Genomic DNA, 18,360 nt, shown 5'->3' with positions numbered 1-18,360 from the left:
CTGGTATTACTACAGAGAGATACTAGTATTACTACAGAGGAGACCGAGACACTGGTATTACTACAGAGAGATGCTAGTATTACTACAGAGGAGACCGAGACACTGGTATTACTACAGAGAGATGCTAGTATTACTACAGAGGAGACCGAGACACTGGTATTACTACAGAGAGATACTAGTATTACTACAGAGAGATGCTAGTATTACTACAGAGAGATACTAGTATTACTACAGAGGAGACCGAGACACTGGTATTACTACAGAGAGATACTAGTATTACTACAGAGGAGACCGAGACACTGGTATTACTACAGAGAGATGCTAGTATTACTACAGAGGAGACCGAGACACTGGTATTACTACAGAGAGATGCTAGTATTACTACAGAGGAGACCGAGACACTGGTATTACTACAGAGAGATGCTAGTATTACTACAGAGGAGACCGAGACACTGGTATTACTACAGAGAGATACTAGTATTACTACAGAGGAGACCGAGACACTGGTATTACTACAGAGAGATGCTAGTATTACTACAGAGAGACCGAGACACTGGTATTACTACAGAGAGATACTAGTATTACTACAGAGAGATGCTAGTATTACTACAGAGGAACCGAGACACTGGTATTACTACAGAGAGATGCTAGTATTACTACAGAGGAGACCGAGACACTAGTATTACTACAGAGAGATACTAGTATTACTACAGAGGAGACGAGACACTAGTATTACTACAGAGAGATACTAGTATTACTACAGAGAGATGCTAGTATTACTACAGAGAGATACTAGTATTATTACAGAGGAGACGAGACACTAGTATTACTACAGAGAGATACTAGTATTACTACAGAGGAGACCGAGACACTGGTATTACTACAGAGAGATACTAGTATTACTACAGAGGAGACCGAGACACTGGTATTACTACAGAGAGATGCTAGTATTACTACAGAGGAGACCGAGACACTAGTATTACTACAGAGAGATGCTAGTATTACTACAGAGGAGACCGAGACACTGGTATTACTACAGAGAGATACTAGTATTACTACAGAGGAGACCGAGACACTGGTATTACTACAGAGAGATGCTAGTATTACTACAGAGGAGACCGAGACACTAGTATTACTACAGAGAGATGCTAGTATTACTACAGAGAGACGAGACACTGGTATTACTACAGAGAGATACTAGTATTACTACAGAGGAGACCGAGACACTAGTATTACTACAGAGAGATACTAGTATTACTACAGAGAGATGCTAGTATTACTACAGAGAGATACTAGTATTACTACAGAGGAGACCGAGACACTAGTATTACTACAGAGAGATACTAGTATTACTACAGAGGAGACCGAGACACTAGTATTACTACAGAGAGATGCTAGTATTACTACAGAGGAGACCGAGACACTGGTATTACTACAGAGAGATGCTAGTATTACTACAGAGGAGACCGAGACACTAGTATTACTACAGAGAGATACTAGTATTACTACAGAGGAGACCGAGACACTAGTATTACTACAGAGAGACACTAGTATTACTACAGAGAGATGCTAGTATTACTACAGAGAGACACTAGTATTACTACAGAGAGATACTAGTATTACTACAGAGGAGACCGAGACACTGGTATTACTACAGAGAGATGCTAGTATTACTACAGAGGAGACCGAGACACTGGTATTACTACAGAGAGATACTAGTATTACTACAGAGAGATGCTAGTATTACTACAGAGGAGACCGAGACACTGGTATTACTACAGAGAGATGCTAGTATTACTACAGAGGAGACCGAGACACTGGTATTACTACAGAGAGATACTAGTATTACTACAGAGAGATACTAGTATTACTACAGAGAGATACTAGTATTACTACAGAGAGACACTAGTATTACTACAGAGGACAGAGAGACACTAGTATTACTACAGAGAGATACTAGTATTACTACAGAGAGATACTAGTATTACTATAGAGAGACACTAGTATTACTACAGAGAGATACTAGTATTACTACAGAGAGACACTAGTATTACTACAGAGAGATACTAGTATTACTACAGAGAGATACTAGTATTACTACAGAGAGACACTAGTATTACTACAGAGAGATACTAGTATTACTACAGAGAGATACTAGTATTACTACAGAGAGATACTAGTATTACTACAGAGAGATACTAGTATTACTACAGAGGACAGAGAGATACTAGTATTACTACAGAGAGATACTAGTATTACTACAGAGGACAGAGAGACACTAGTATTACTACAGAGAGATACTAGTATTACTACAGAGAGACACTAGTATTACTACAGAGAGACACTAGTATTACTACAGAGATATACTAGTATTACTACAGAGAGATACTGGTATTACTACAGAGAGATACTAGTATTACTACAGAGAGATACTAGTATTACTACAGAGAGATACTAGTATTACTACAGAGAGATACTAGTATTACTACAGAGAGACACTAGTATTACTACAGAGAGACACTAGTATTACTACAGAGGACAGAGAGACACTAGTATTACTACAGAGGACAGAGAGACACACTAGTATTACTACAGAGGACAGAGAGATACTAGCATTACTACAGAGAGACACTAGTATTACTACAGAGAGACACTAGTATTACTACAGAGAGACACTAGTATTACTACAGAAGACAGAGAGACACTAGTATTACTACAGAGAGACACTAGTATTACTACAGAGAGACACTAGTATTACTACAGAGAGATACTAGTATTACTACAGAGAGATACTAGTATTACTACAGAGAGATACTAGTATTACTACAGAGAGACACTAGTATTACTACAGAGAGACACTAGTATTACTACAGAGAGACACTAGTATTACTACAGAGAGACACTAGTATTACTACAGAGAGATACTAGTATTACTACAGAGGACAGAGATACACTAGTATTACTACAGAAAGATACTAGTATTACTACAGAGACACTAGTATTACTACAGAGAGATACTAGTATTACTACAGAGGACAGAGAGACACTAGTATTACTACAGAGAGATACTAGTATTACTACAGAGGACAGAGAGACACTAGTATTACTACAGAGAGACACTAGTATTACTACAGAGAGATACTAGCATTACTACAGAGAGATACTAGTATTACTACAGAGGACAGAGAGACACTAGTATTACTACAGAGAGATACTAGTATTACTACAGAGAGATACTAGTATTACTACAGAGGACAGAGAGACACTAGTATTACTACAGAGATATACTAGTATTACTACAGAGAGATACTAGTATTACTACAGAGGACAGAGAGACACTAGTACTACTTCATAGTTGAGACACTAACATTAAAACAGAGAGACACTAGTATCAATACAGAGGACAGCAACACTATACACTACTGTATTTAATCTATTGAACCAGGCTACTGTATTTAATCTATTGAACCAGGCTACTGTATTTAATCTATTGAACTAGACTACAGGATTTGATTTATTGAACGAGGCTACATTATCTATTGAACGAGGCTACGTGTCCCAGACCTGCTGTTTTCAACTCTCTAGAGACAGCAGGAGGTGTAGAGATACTCTCTTTATCTCTCTCGGAAGACCTGAGCCCTAGGACCATGCCTCAGGACTACCTGACATGATGACTCCTTGCTGTCCCCAGTCCACCTGGCCGTGCTGCTGCTCCAGTTTCAACTGTTCTGCCTGCGGCTATGGAACCCTGACTTGTTCACCGAACGTGCTACCTGTCCCAGACCTGCCGTTTTCAACTCTCTAGAGACGGCAGGAGCGGTAGAGATACTCTGAATGATCAGCTATGAAAAGCCAACTGACATTTACTCCTGAGGTGCTGACTTGTTGCACCCTCGACAACCACTGTGATTATTATTATTTGACCCTGCTGGTCATTTATGAACATTTGAACATCTTGGCCATGTTCTGTTATAATCTCCACCCGGCACAGCCAGAAGAGGACTGGCCACCCCTCATAGCCTGGTTCCTCTCTAGGTTTCTTCCAAGGTTTTTGGCCTTTCTAGGGACTTTTTCCTAGCCACCGTGCTTCTTTCACATGCATTGCTTGCTGTTTGGGGTTTTAGGCTGGGTTTCTGTACAGCACTTTGAGATATCAGCTGATGTAAGAAGGGCTTTATAAATAAATTTGATTTGATTACTGCATTTCATCTATTGACCTTGGCTACACAATTTAATCTATTAAACAAAATCAAACAGGTAAAGGACATACACACATTAACACACATTAACCTGACCTGAGTTTTAGTGATTTAGGGAGACAAATCAAACAGGTAAAGGACATACACACATTAACACACATTAACCTGACCTGAGTTTTAGTGATTTAGGGAGACAAATCAAACAGGTAAAGGACATACACACATTAACACACATTAACCTGACCTGAGTTTTAGTGATTTAGGGAGACAAATCAAACAGGGAAAACTCTGGTCAGGATAATGTGTGTTAGTGATTCAGGCCTAGAGAAGACAGTAATATCAGAAAGAATATATGAAGATGAACTGGTTTCTATATAGTTTCCTGAACTACTTCCTTCACAGTACCATTTCCATCAACCCACCTGTGTTGAAGACGTCTACCTGTGTTGAAGACGTCTACCTGTGTTGAAGACGTCTACCTGTGTTGAAGACGGCTACCTGTGTTGAAGACGTCTACCGTGTTGAAGACGTCTACCTGTGTTGAAGACGTCTACCGTGTTGAAGACGTCTACCTGTGTTGAAGACGTCTACCTGTGTTGAAGACGTCTACCTGTGTTGAAGACGGCTACCTGTGTTGAAGACGTCTACCTGTGTTGAAGACGGCTACCCGTGTTGAAGACGTCTACCTGTGTTGAAGACGGCTACCTGTGTTGAAGACGGCTACCTGTGTTGAAGACGTCTACCTGTGTTGAAGACGTCTACCTGTGTTGAAGACGTCTACCTGTGTTGAAGACGTCTACCTGTGTTGAAGACGGCTACCTGTGTTGAAGACGTCTACCTGTGTTGAAGACGTCTACCTGTGTTGAAGATAGCAGAACTTTAGAAAGTCTATAACAGTAACATACCTGTGTTGAAAATGTGAACATCTATCTGTCTCAGCGTCTCGTAGTCCTCTCCAGAGCAGTACCCTCCGAAGGAGAACACCTTGTGTCCCACGGAGACGGCAGCATGGTTCACCCTCCGCGGCCCTCCTTCCAGGTGGGTCGTCCAGCGTAACATCCCACACTAACAGCGTTCCGCTAGCAGCTAGAGCTCCAATAGCACCGCTCCTCACCTGTCCTCCTCTCGGCTCCCTGGCAGCCTGTCACCCTGTACTAGTCCATTACCCTCTCTTCTGCTGTCACTCCATCCACCCTCAAACAGACCTGGGGAAAGAAAGAAACACAAAGACAGAGGTCAGAGTAGTAGGAGAGATCAGAGAGAGAGATCAGAGTAGTAGGAGAGATCAGACAGAGAGATCAGAGTAGTAGGAGAGATCAGATGTAGAGGAGAGGTCAGATGTAGAGGAGAGATCAGATGTAGAGGAGAGGTCAGATGTAGAGGAGAGATCAGATGTAGAGGAGAGATCAGATGTAGAGGAGAGATCAGATGTAGAGGAGAGATCAGATGTAGAGCAGAGATCAGATGGAGAGCAGAGATCAGATGTAGATGAGAGATCAGATGTAGAGGAGAGGAGAGGTCAGATGTAGAGGAGAGGTCAGATGTAGAGCAGAGATCAGATGGAGAGCAGAGATCAGATGGAGAGCAGAGATCAGATGGAGAGCAGAGATCAGATGGAGAGCAGAGATCAGATGTAGAGCAGAGATCAGATGTAGAGGAGAGATCAGATGTAGAGCAGAGATCAGATGGAGAGCAGAGATCAGATGGAGAGCAGAGATCAGATGTAGAGCAGAGATCAGATGTAGAGGAGAGATCAGATGTAGAGGAGAGGTCAGATGTAGAGGAGAGGTCAGATGTAGAGGAGAGGAGAGGTCAGATGTAGAGGAGAGCAGAGATCAGATGTAGAGGAGAGGAGAGGTCAGATGTAGAGGAGAGGTCAGATGTAGAGCAGAGATCAGATGTAGAGGAGAGATCAGATGGAGAGCAGAGATCAGATGTAGAGGAGAGATCAGATGTAGAGCAGAGATCAGATGGAGAGCAGAGATCAGATGGAGAGCAGAGATCAGATGTAGAGGAGAGGTCAGATGTAGAGCAGAGATCAGATGTAGAGGAGAGATCAGATGTAGAGCAGAGATCAAATGTAGAGCAGAGATCAGATGGAGAGCAGAGATCAGATGGAGAGCAGAGATCAGATGTAGAGGAGAGGTCAGATGTAGAGGAGAGGTCAGATGTAGAGCAGAGATCAGATGTAGAGGAGAGATCAGATGTAGAGGAGAGGTCAGATGTAGAGGAGAGGAGAGGTCAGATGTAGAGGAGAGGAGAGGTCAGATGTAGAGCAGAATCAGATGGAGAGGAGAGATTAGATGTAGAGCAAAGATCAGATGTAGAGCAGAGATCAGATGGAGAGCAGAGATCAGATGGAGAGGAGAGATCAGATGTAGAGGAGAGGTCAGATGTAGAGGAGAGGAGAGGTCAGATGTAGAGGAGAGGAGAGGTCAGATGTAGAGCAGAGATCAGATGTAGAGAAGAGATCAGATGTAGAGGAGAGGTCAGATGTAGAGGAGAGGAGAGGTCAGATGTAGAGAAGAGATCAGATGGAGAGGAGAGGTCAGATGTAGAGGAGAGGAGAGGTCAGATGTAGAGCAGAGATCAGCTGGAGAGGAGAGATCAGATGTAGAGGAGAGGTCAGATGGAGAGCAGAGATCAGATGGAGAGGAGAGGTCAGATGTGAAAGGAAACGGTTAGGCCTAGCTCTAACAGAAAAGGACAGTGAGTAGGACGACGCAGCATGCAGACAGAGGGGAACTCAGCTCTGCTGTTGACAGCTCCTCAGGACCCTGCATTATCTCCGCTAGGAGGTGGTCACTACGGTTGGGCGGTATCTATATGTTCATACTGTCAGACTGTTTCTCTACCATACAGGGGTGTTCGGTATTAACGGAATTGCACACAAGGGCCGGTATTATTTTTTTATTTTTTATTTTTTCACACAAAACAATTTAGGCAGCATGGATCTCGATCCAAGACGGGATTGATTGTCTCTCCTGTAACCAAGAAGCTTGATCTTGACATCTAGCCGCTTGGCTAGCAAGTTAGCAAACCAAATACATAGTTGGAGCCCTGAGCTGAATATAACTTATTTGACAAATCTTAGATAGTTAACTTATAGTTATAAGCAGTGACGGAGCAATCAGCCCCCGCGAGACAAGGGAGCCCCCATCTCAAATGATAAAAAATATATATATATATTACAGTGCATTCGGAAAAAATTCAGAACCCTTTACTTTTTCCACATTTTGTTAGGTTACAGCCTTATTATAAAATGTATTAAATTGTTTTTTTCACCTCATCAAACTACACACAATAATGAAATATCACATTTACATAAGTATTCAGACCCTTTCCTCAGTACTTGGTTGAAGCACCTTTGGCAGTGATTACAGCCTTGAGTCTTCTTGGGTATGACGCTACAAGCTTGGAACACCTGTATTTGGGGAGTGTCTCCCATTCTCCTCGGGGCGGCAGGTAGTCTAGTGGTTAGAGCGTTGGGCCAATAGCCAAATGGTTGCTAGATTCAATCCCCGAGCTGACAAGGTAAAAAATCTGTCGTTCTGCCCCTGAATAAGGCAGTAAACCCACTGTTCCTAGGCCGTCATTGAAAATAAGAATTTGTTCTTAACTGACTTGCCTAGTTAAATAAAGGTTAAATCTAAAATTCTCTGCAGATCCTGTCAGCTCTGTCACGTTGGATGGGGAGCGTTGCTGCACAGCTATTTTCAGGTCTCTCCAGAGATGTTCGAGTCTGGGCTCTGGCTGGGCCACTCAAGGACATTGAGAGACTTGTCCCAAAGCCACTCCTGAGTTGTCTTGGCTGTGTGCTTAAGGTCACTGTCCTGTTGGAAGGTGAACCTTCGCCCCAGTCTGAGGTCCGGAGTGCTCTGGAGCAGGTTTTCATCAAGGACCTCTCTGTACTTTGCTCCGTTTGTCTTTGCCTCGATCGAGACTAGTCTCCCAGTCCCTGCCTTTTATTTATGTATTATATTAAGTTAAAATAAAAGTGTCCATAGTTCATTCAGTATTGCTGTAATTGTCATTATTACACACACACACACATATATATACACACACAAATCGTCCGATTAATCGGTATCGGCTTTTTGTGGCCCTCCAATAATCGGTATCGGCGTTGAAAAATCATATCGGTCGACCTCTAATATAGGCAGGTGTGTGCCTTTCCAAATCATGTCCAACCAATTGAATTTACCACAGGTGGACTCCAATCAAGTTGTAGAAACATCTCAAGGATGATCAATGGGAACAGGATGCACCTGAGATCAATATTGAGTCTCATAGCAAAGGAGCTGAATACTTTATGTAAATAAGGTATCAGTTTCCTTTTCTTATACATTTGCAAACATTTCTAAAAACCTGTTTTCACTTTGTCATTCAAATCAAAATCAAATCTTATTGGTCACACACAGTTAGCAGATGTTAATACGAGTGCAGCGAAATACTTGTGCTTCTAGTTCTGACAGTACCACCCACCATCAGGTGGTGTAGGTGTCCTGGAGGGCAGGTAGTTTGCACCCGGTGATGCGTTGTGCAGACCTCACTACCCTCTGGAGAGCCCTACGGTTGTGGGCGGAGCAGCTGCCGTACCAGGCGGTGATACAGCCCGACAGGATGCTCTCAATTGTGCATCTGTAAAAGTTTGTTAGGGTTTTGGGCAACAAACCAAATTTCTTCAGCCTGCAGAGGTTGAGGAGGCGATGCTGCGCCTTCTTCACCACGCTGTCTGTGTGGGTTGGACCATTTCAGTTTGTCAGTGATGTGTACGCCAAGGAACTTAAAACTTTCCACCTTCTCCACTGCTGTCCCGTCGATGTGGATAGGGGGCTGCTCCCTCTGCTGTTTCCTGAAGTCCACGATCATCTCCTTTGTTTCGTTGAGTGAGAGGTTATTCTCCTGACACCACACTCCGAGGGCCCTCACCTCCTCCCTGTAGGCCGTCTCATCATTGTTGGTAATCAAGCCTACCACTGTAGTGTCGTCTGCAAACTTGATGATTAAGTTGGAGGCGTGCATGGCCACGCAGTTGTTGGTAAACAGGGAGTACAGAAGGGGGCTGAGCACGCACCCTTGTGGGGCCCCTGTGTTGAGGTTCAGAAAAGTGGAGATGTTTTTTGTACCTTCACCAGCTGGGGGTGGCCCGCCAGGAAGTCCAGGATCCACAGGGCGGGGTGAGACGCAGGGTGTTGAATGCTTAGCTATAGTCAACAAACAGCATTATTACATAGGTATTCCTCTTGCTCAGGTGGGAAAGGGCAGTGTGATGGCAATTGCATCGTCTGTGGACCTGTTGGGACGGTATGCAAATTGGAGTGGGTCTAGGGTGTCAGGTAAGGTGGAGGTGATATGATCCTTGACTAGTCTCTCAAAGCACTTCATGATGACAGAAGTGAGTGTTACGGGGCGATAGTCATTTAGTTCAGTTCTCTTTGCCTTCTTGGGTACAGGAACAATGGTGGCCATCTTGCATCTGGAGTCAGCAGACTGGGAACGATTGAATATGTCCGTAAACATTCCAGACAGCTGGTCTGCACATGCATTATGGGGTGTGTAGATTTTTAGAATGTATTTCTTCATTAATTAAATAAATGTAACGTAACAAAACGTGGAAGGGGTCTGAATACATTCCAAATGCACTGTGTGTGTGTGTGTGTGTGTGTGTGTGTGTGTGTGTGGATATATACACACACACACACACACACACACACACAGTACTAGTCAAAAGTATGGACACCTACTCAGTCCAGGGTTTTTATTTGTAATATTCTCTACATTGTAGAATAAGTGAAGACATTAAAACTATGAAATCATGTAATAACCAAATAAGCATTAAACAAATCAACATATTTTATATTTGAGATTCTTCAAAGTAGCCACCCTTTGCCTTGATGACAGCTTTGCAGTCTTGGCATTTTCTCAACCAGCTTCATGAGGTAGTCACCTGGAATGCATTTCAATTAACAGGTGTGCCTTGTTTAATGTTAATTTATGGAATTTATTTTACATTACTCCTAAAGTGTTGAGTCAATAAATTGTGTTGTGACAAGGTAGGGGTGGTATACTGAATATAGCCCTATTTGGTAAAAGACCAAGTCCATATTATGTCAAGAACAGTTCAAATAAGCAAAGAGAAACGACAGTCCATCGTTACTTTAAAAGAGATGAAGGTCAGTCAATACGGAACATAAATACAACCCAAATCACTCTAGAACAGCAAATCCATACCACAACTTGTATTGCACACCAAATCAAAGTAACCAAGATTTATTGACCAAAATAACAATTTCAGATGCAACAAAACAGCTTTTGGTAAAGGTGGTACAGAGCACCAAACAACAACTCCTGTCTTCAAGTCTTTATAGACGGATAGTCATATCTTGTTGGGGGATCTCAGAGCTGCTCTTAACCTGCAGGAAAATACAATGTCAGTACGTATCAAACAAAGCAATAACAATACCACCTCTAACTTGCTCTTTTCTTGTACCTTAATTCTGAATAGCTCACCTGAAGCAGAAAGCCTGCCGTCCATGAGGGCTTTCTGTTTGACATGAATCAGTTAAGCACTCTGTCCACATGGGAAGAAAGGAACATTGTATGGGTCTTGTTCCTTTTTGCAATGCTCTCACTCTCTAATTGCTGGGTGACAGCTAATGTCTTCCATCCTCGTATCCTGTCAAAAGAAAAAAATAGGACATGTTCATTACACAATAACTATCAAAGCACATGTAAAAGGAAGACGCAGATAAGCATCCAGTCTTACCTCAGACTATCCATGAAGAGGTCAGCAGTCAGACAAGTCCAGTCTACTCTGCAGCACGAGGTTGGCATCCTGACCAATACATGCATCAGCTATTTATCAAATTTATTTTAGGCGCGCATATATAAAAATCACACACAGTCAAAAGTTGACACCTACTCATTCTAGGGTTTCTTAATTTTCACTATTTTTGAACTATTAAATAACATATGGAATCATGTTGTTTGCAAAAAAGTGCACGCAGAGGAGACTGCCTGAATCAGGCCTTCATGGTCGAATTGCTGCAAAGAAACCACTACTAAAGGACACCAATAAGAAGAAGAGACTTGCTTGGGCCAAGAAACACAAGCAATGGACATTAGACCGGTGGAAATCTGTCCTTTGGTCTGATGAGTCCAAATTGGAGATATTTGGTTCCACCCGCCGTGTCTTTGTGAGAATCAGAGTAGGTGAACGGATGATCTCTGCATGGCACACTTAACCAGCATGGCTACCACAACATTCTGCAGCGATACGCCATCCCATCTGGTTTGGGCTTAGTGGGGCTATCATTTGTTTCTCAACAGGACAATGAACCAACACACCTCCAGGTTGTGTAATGGCTATTTGACTAAGGAGAGTGATGGAGTGCTGCATCAGATGACCTGGCCTCCACAATCACCCCGACCACAACCCAATTGAGATGGTTTGGGATGAGTTGGAACGCAGTTAAGGAAAAGCAGCCAACAAATACTCAGCATATGTGGGAACTCCTTCAAGACTGTTGAAAAAGCATTCCAGGTGAAGCTGGTTGAGAGAGTGCCAAGAGTATGCAAAGCTGTCAAGGCAAAGGGTAGCTCCTTTGAAGAATCTAAAATATATTTTGATTAGTTTAACACTTTTTTGGTTACTACATGATTCCATGTGTGTAATTTTGTAATTTTGATGTCTTCACTACTTTTCTACAATGTAGAAAATTGAAAAATAAACAAAAACCCTTGAATGAGTAGGTCTCAATTTTTGACTGGGTCTGTCTATATAAAACACACAGTTGAACTTGTTTTTCAACTCCACAAATTTCTTGTTAACAAACTTATCGTTTTGGCAAGTCGGTTAGGACATCTACTTTGTGCATGACAAGTCATTTTTTCAACAATTGTTTACAGACCGATTATTTCACTGCATCACAATCCCAGTGGGTCAGAAGTTTACATATACTAATTGAGTGTTTGGTAGCGTTGCCTTTAAATGGTTTAACTTGGGTCAAACGTTTCAGGAAGCCTTCCACAGGCTTCCCACAATAAGTTGGGTGAATTTTGGCCCATTCCTCCTGACAGAGCTGGTGTAACTGAGTCAGGTTTGTAGGCCTCCTTGCTCACACACGCTTTTTCTGTTCTGTCCACACATTTTCTATAGGTTTGAGGTCTGGGCTTTGTGATGGCCACTCCAATACCTTGACTTTGTTGTCCTTAAGCCATTTTTCCACAACTTTGGAAGTATACTTGGGGTCATTGTCCATTTGGAAGACCCATCTGAGACCAAGCTTTAACTTCCTGACTGATGTCTTCAGATGTTGCTTCAATATATCCACAGTTTTCCTGCTTCATGATGCCATCTATTTTGTGAAGTGCACCAGTCCCTCCTGCAGCAAAGCACCCCCACAACATGATGCTGCCACCCCCGTGCTTCACGGTTGGGATGGTGTTCTTCGGCTTGCAAGCCTCCCCCTTTTTCCTCCAAACATAACGATGGTCATTATGGCCAAACAGTTCTATTTTTATTTCATCAGACCAAAAAGTACGATCTTTGTCCACATGTGCAATTGCAAACCGTAGTCTGCCTTTATGGCGGTTTTGGAGCAGTGGCTTCCTCCCTGCTGAGCGGCCTTTCAGGTTATGTCAAAATAGGACTCGTTTTACTGTGGATATAGATACTTTTGTACCCGTTTCCTCCAGCATCTTCACAAGGTCCTTTGCTGCTGTTCTGGGATTGATTTGCACTTTTCGCACCAAAGTACTTTCATCTCGAGAGACAGAACGTGTCTCCTTCCTGAGGGGTATGACGGCTGCGTGGTCCCATGGTGTTTATACTTGCGTACTATCGTTTGTACAGATGAACGTGGTACCTTCAGGCGTTTGGAAATTGCTCCCAAGGATCAACCAGACTTGTGGAGGTCTACAATTTTTTTCAGAGGTCTTGGCTGATTTCTTTTGATTTTCCCATGATGTCAAGCAAAGAGGCACTGAGTTTGAAGGTAGGCCTTGAAATACATCAACAGGTACACCTCCAATTGACTCAAATTATGTCAATTAGCCTATCAGAAGCTTCTAAAGCCATGACATCATTTTCTGGACTTTCCAAGCTGTTTAAAGGCACAGTCAACTTAGTGTATGTAAACTTCTGACCCACTGGAATTGTGATACAGTAAATATTAAGTGAAATAATCTGCCTGTAAACGATTGTTGGAAAAAGTAGATGTCCTAACTGACTTTCAAAAACTATAGTCTGTTAACAAGAAATGTGTGGAGTGGTTAAAAAATGAGTTAATGACTCCAACCTAAGAGTATGTAAACTTCCGAATTCAACAGTATATATATATATATTTTTTTTTTTAATGTAACATTTAGATGGTCTATTTAAAAACAAAAAAATGCACAGAAAAGACCAGAATGAAGTATTAAAATGCTTTGCTTGCTTACCTCAAGTAGAAAAAAAACATTTGTAAATCCTCCAGGTTTGACAGATTGTCGTTTTTTTGTCTTGCATCAACTGTGAGTTGACTGAAGAATGTTCCATGAATAGAGAGAGGACGCGTCATGGATTTAACCCACTAACATGGACATTGAGGACTTCCACTAGGGGTGTGAATGTTTTAATGTTAAAACGTTTAAACGAAGTTGGGATCCTTAACGTTAAGAAAAATCCCTAACCGTTTTTTTCCCCCCACTTAATTAAAAATCACAGTGCAGTTATCACATAAACATTTTTTTAGCGTTCTAGCCGACGGGCTATAAAGGCCTGGGGGAAGTTGTATAATTCAAATAAAACCAGAGAGGAAGAAGTGGACAACTTTAGGCTACTTAGTGAATTTGCAAAGCATGCAAGACATTGCGAGATGCAGATTTACCAAAACATGAGCAGGCCTTCCTCTCCCTCACACTGGCCTCGTGCTCTTCACTAATGGTGCCAGTGTGTGTTCAGTCTTTGGTCTGTTGAGTGTAGAATATCCTAGCCTATTCATGGCACTGATGTCTTCGGGCCAGAGTAGCATACAGTTCATTTCTGCCTCATGAAATGACAGTAGGCTACCAGTAGCCATTATCGCGTACGCTTTTCAGACATAATGTAACGTGGCCCGTTGAAAGCACCTCGGCTACGGCATGTCTGTCTCTTAGGGTAGGCTACACTACGGGTTTTTTTAAAAGCAGACAAAACATTCTCTAGTGATTTAAATGACATTTGACTTCATGTAAAGTCCATTACTAGGCAACCAGAACTGTCAATCAATCTTGAGCTGCTGTGTGCAGCTTGCACGAAGACCAATCTCCTAAAAAAGTACATCAAAGTTTGTTAAATACCGTGACTTACCAAGACATTTAGTAGAAATAAAACACATCTAGCTATCATACTATAAAAACAACGGTATAGAAAACACAGCGGCGACATTTGTTGTTATCAAGGAAACCCTACAGTACATTTTACACATTGTTGAATTAATTAATGGAGAAAAAAAAAAAATAATAATAATATTTTAATAAATTTTCTAAATTCCAAAGAAACGCCTGAAACTGGACACAGACATTTAAGAAGATACGTTTGAGAAGGAAGATAGCATTGCCAAGTTAAAGTTGGTTGAAAATTAACCTATCCTGTAAGGGTAAAGGAGAATCACATCTATAACTCTGGTCCTCTCTCAACCAGTGTGTGTGCTGTTCCACTCACCTCTAACCTTAAACAGCGCTCATAAATAAACCCTCAGAGGACCCTTCTATTTCCAGATGAACTCATGGAGAAAGGCCCCTACCACAGGACACATGCTAAAGAATTACTACCTACTGATTTCAGAAAATAATATGGTTCCTTAGGTATCTAGCTAGCATGATTGTGAGAAATATATGATCTAGCCAGATAGCTGCTAGCTAAGATTTGAGTTTCTATAACTAGCTGGCTAAAAGTCTGTCAAAGCAGCTACCAATGAGAGCATACTACAAAGCAGAATCAATGAGTTAGCCACCTAACATGCCTAAATATGACATTTTTATTTAACCTTTATTTAACTATGCAATCAATTGGCATGGTCTAATTAACCCTAACCCAAATACATAAGTTCATATTTCTTAATTAATCAGAAAATCAATAGTTCTTGATGATTGTTTAACTTTTTATTTATTTATTTGTTTTATTTCACCTTTATTTAACTAGGTAGACCAGTTGAGAACAAGTCCTTTATTTAACCAGGTAGGCAAGTTGAGAACAAGTTCTCATTTACAACTGCGACCTGGCCAAGATAAAGCAAAGCAGTGCGACACACAACAGAGTTACACATGGAATAAACAAAACATACAGTCAATAATACAGTAGAACAAAAGAAAACAAAAGGTCTATATACAGTGAGTGGAAATGAGGTAAGATAAGGGAGTTAAGGCAATAAATAGGCCATGGTGGCGAAGTAATCACAACATAGCAATTAAACACTGGAATGGTAGATGTGCAGAAGATGAATGTGCAAGTAGAGATACTGGGGTGCAAAGGAGCAAGATAAATAAATAAATAAATACAGTATGGGGATGAGGTAGGTAGATGGGCTGTTTACAGATGAGCTATGTACAGGTGCAGTGATCTGTGAGCTGCTCTGACAGCTGATGCTTAAAGTTACTGAGGGAGATATATTTTTTGCAATTCGTTCCAGTCATTGGCAGCAGAGAACTGGAAGTGAGATATACCTGCTGGAGCACGTGCTGCGGGTGGGTGCTGCTATGGTGACCAGTGAGCTGAGATAAGGCGGGGCTTTACCTAGCAGAGACTTATAGATGACCTGTAGCCAGTGGGTTTGGCGACGAGTATGAAGCGAGGGCCAACCAACGAGAGCGTACAGGTCGCAGTGGTGGGTAGTATATGGGGCTTTGGTGACAAAACAGATGGCATTGTGATAGACTGCATCCAATTTGCTGAGTAGAGTGTTGGAGGCTATTTGATTGGTGACATCACCGAAGTCGAGGATCGGTAGGAAGGTCAGTTTTACGAAGGTGTGTTTGGCAGCATGAGTGAAGGATGCTTTCTTGCGATATAGGAAGCCGATTCTAGATTTAATTTTGGATTGGAGATGCTTAATGTGAGTCTGGAAGGAGAGTTTACAGTCTAACCAGACACCTAGGTATTTGTAGTTGTCCACATATTCTAAGTCAGAACCGTCCAGAGTAGTGATGCTGGACGGGCGGGCGGATGCGGGCAGCGATCGGTTAAAGAGCATTTAGTTTTACTTGCATTTAAGAGCAATTGGAGGCCACGGAAGGAGAGTTGTATGGCATTGAAGCTCGTCTGGAGGTTTGTTAACACAGTGTCCAAAGAAGGGCCAGAAGTATACAGAATAGTGTTGTCTGCGTAGAGGTGAATCAGAGACTCACCAGCAGCAAGAGCAACATCAAAGTTAGCTGGCTAACTCATTGCTCCTGTTTTGTAGTGTACCAGTGCTGCTAGCTGACAGATATAGCTAGCTAAGTAGTTAATGTAGCTAACGTTACCTGGCTAGAGTAGCTAACCAGCCAACTAGGTTTATTTTACTGATTAAATAAAATGTCCACACATTGGAATAATACATTTAAAAACATCTTCTGAATAATAATGTTCATACATCTTTATAATGTCCACACAGCTTATTTGACGACTATAGTAACGCCAGTACGAATAAACTGTCAACTATGCAAATGTTCCTAGCTAACTAATAACTTCTAGCTAGTTAGCTAGCTAAGTTCTCTCAACTACAGCTAGTATGCTAGCTATCTGTTAGCAAAACACCTCATACTGTATCAATAGAAGCCAGATAGCTTAGAAAAGTTACGTTGCGCTACCCCGCCAGCTAGCTTCGTAAACCAGCTAGTTAGCCAACTTAAATAGCTAACATTAACCTTAGTTCGGATATAGCTAACGTTAGACAACATTGAACGTGACTAAAACTAGTTAGATAGGAAACGTATATAAAACTTTGGCCAACTGTAAAGTAGCTTCTTTGGGGCTAACTAACGTTAGCAATACCGTTGGGCTAGCTAAATAGACAGCAATCCAAACGGTGGTACGCAAACTTGGCAGCTAACGACCCACACGAGAGCTATTAAACAATTGAAATCACCAACTTCAGATATACATGTATTAATCAAAGCTGTCACTCAGAGTATACGCAAACATGTATGTTTGTTAACCGACATTACCTTGGAAGCTGGATCCACTCTCTTCTCGGCCCTCGAAAAGTAATGTTTACAACTTCTTCTTCTATGAGGTTGAACTTCTTCTTCTTCTTCTTCTTCTTCTTCTATGAGGTTTAACGGCGGTTGGCATTCAATTTGTTGCATTACCGCCACCTACTAGACTGGAGGACAACTCCCTTATACTTTACTTGAAAAATAAAAATGTGCTAAATAAATAGGCTACCATTTATTTATTTATTTGTATTTATTTCACCTTTATTTAACCAGGTAGACTAGTTGAGAACAAGTCCTTTATTTAACCAGGTAGGCTAGTTGAGAACAAGTCCTTTATTTAACCAGGTAGGCTAGTTGAGAACAAGTCCTTTATTTAACCAGGTAGGCTAGTTGAGAACAAGTCCTTTATTTAACCAGGTAGGCTAGTTGAGAACAAGTCCTTTATTTAACCAGGTAGGCTAGTTGAGAACAAGTTCTCATTTACAATTGCGACCTGGCCAAGATAAAGCAAAGCAGTTTGAAACATACAACAACACAGAGTTACACATGGAGTAAACAAACATACAGTCAATAATACAGTAGAACAAAAGAAAACAAAAGGTCTATATACAGTGAGTGCAAATGAGGTAAGTTAAGGCAATAAATAGGCCATGGTGGCGAAGTAATCACAATATACCAATTAAACACTGGAATGGTAGATGCAGAAGATGAATGTGCAAGTAGAGATACTGGGGTGCAAAGGAGCAAGTTAAATAAATAAATACCATCTAACACTATACTCACAAATTTCAAAATTATACAAAATAAAATTAACACCCTCCTACTCCACTAATTAAATGTATTTATTCTTACCTTATTCCATCACCCTGAAAGGATGGGACATCACCAGTTAACACACCCTGTTACTCTTTCTATTGTCAAGTCTCCCACACACCCAAATACCTCTCTGCAGCTGCCACCACAACCTCAACTTCCGTTCCATCCCAGCAGTACAGTTGAT

The 18,360-nt window shown here is 41.6% G+C and overlaps 1 protein-coding gene across 5 annotated transcripts in view; it reads right to left on the bottom strand.

Moving 5' to 3' along the window:
• Window positions 1-17,483, bottom strand: part of LOC106590013 (kelch domain-containing protein 3) — a 91,824-nt gene extending 74,341 nt beyond the window's left edge. For 4 of the 5 annotated variants that reach the window (XM_045710416.1, XM_045710418.1, XM_045710420.1 and 1 more), the window contains exons 1-2: window positions 17,370-17,483; window positions 5,105-5,404 (exon numbers count right to left, since the gene is read on the bottom strand). In XM_045710416.1, the coding sequence (XP_045566372.1) occupies window positions 5,105-5,258 (154 nt within the window). In that variant the 5' untranslated portion in view covers window positions 5,259-5,404; window positions 17,370-17,483. Of the gene's footprint in view, window positions 1-4,621; window positions 5,072-5,104; window positions 5,405-17,369 lie in introns of those variants that run through there. The other variant, XM_045710419.1, reaches the window with a different exon arrangement.
• Between the last annotated feature and the right edge of the window lie 877 nt (window positions 17,484-18,360).

Source organism: Salmo salar, chromosome ssa28, assembly GCF_905237065.1.
Source record: "Salmo salar chromosome ssa28, Ssal_v3.1, whole genome shotgun sequence".
NCBI lineage: Eukaryota > Metazoa > Chordata > Actinopteri > Salmoniformes > Salmonidae > Salmo > Salmo salar.
This window is presented reverse-complemented; position numbering and strand designations above follow the sequence as displayed.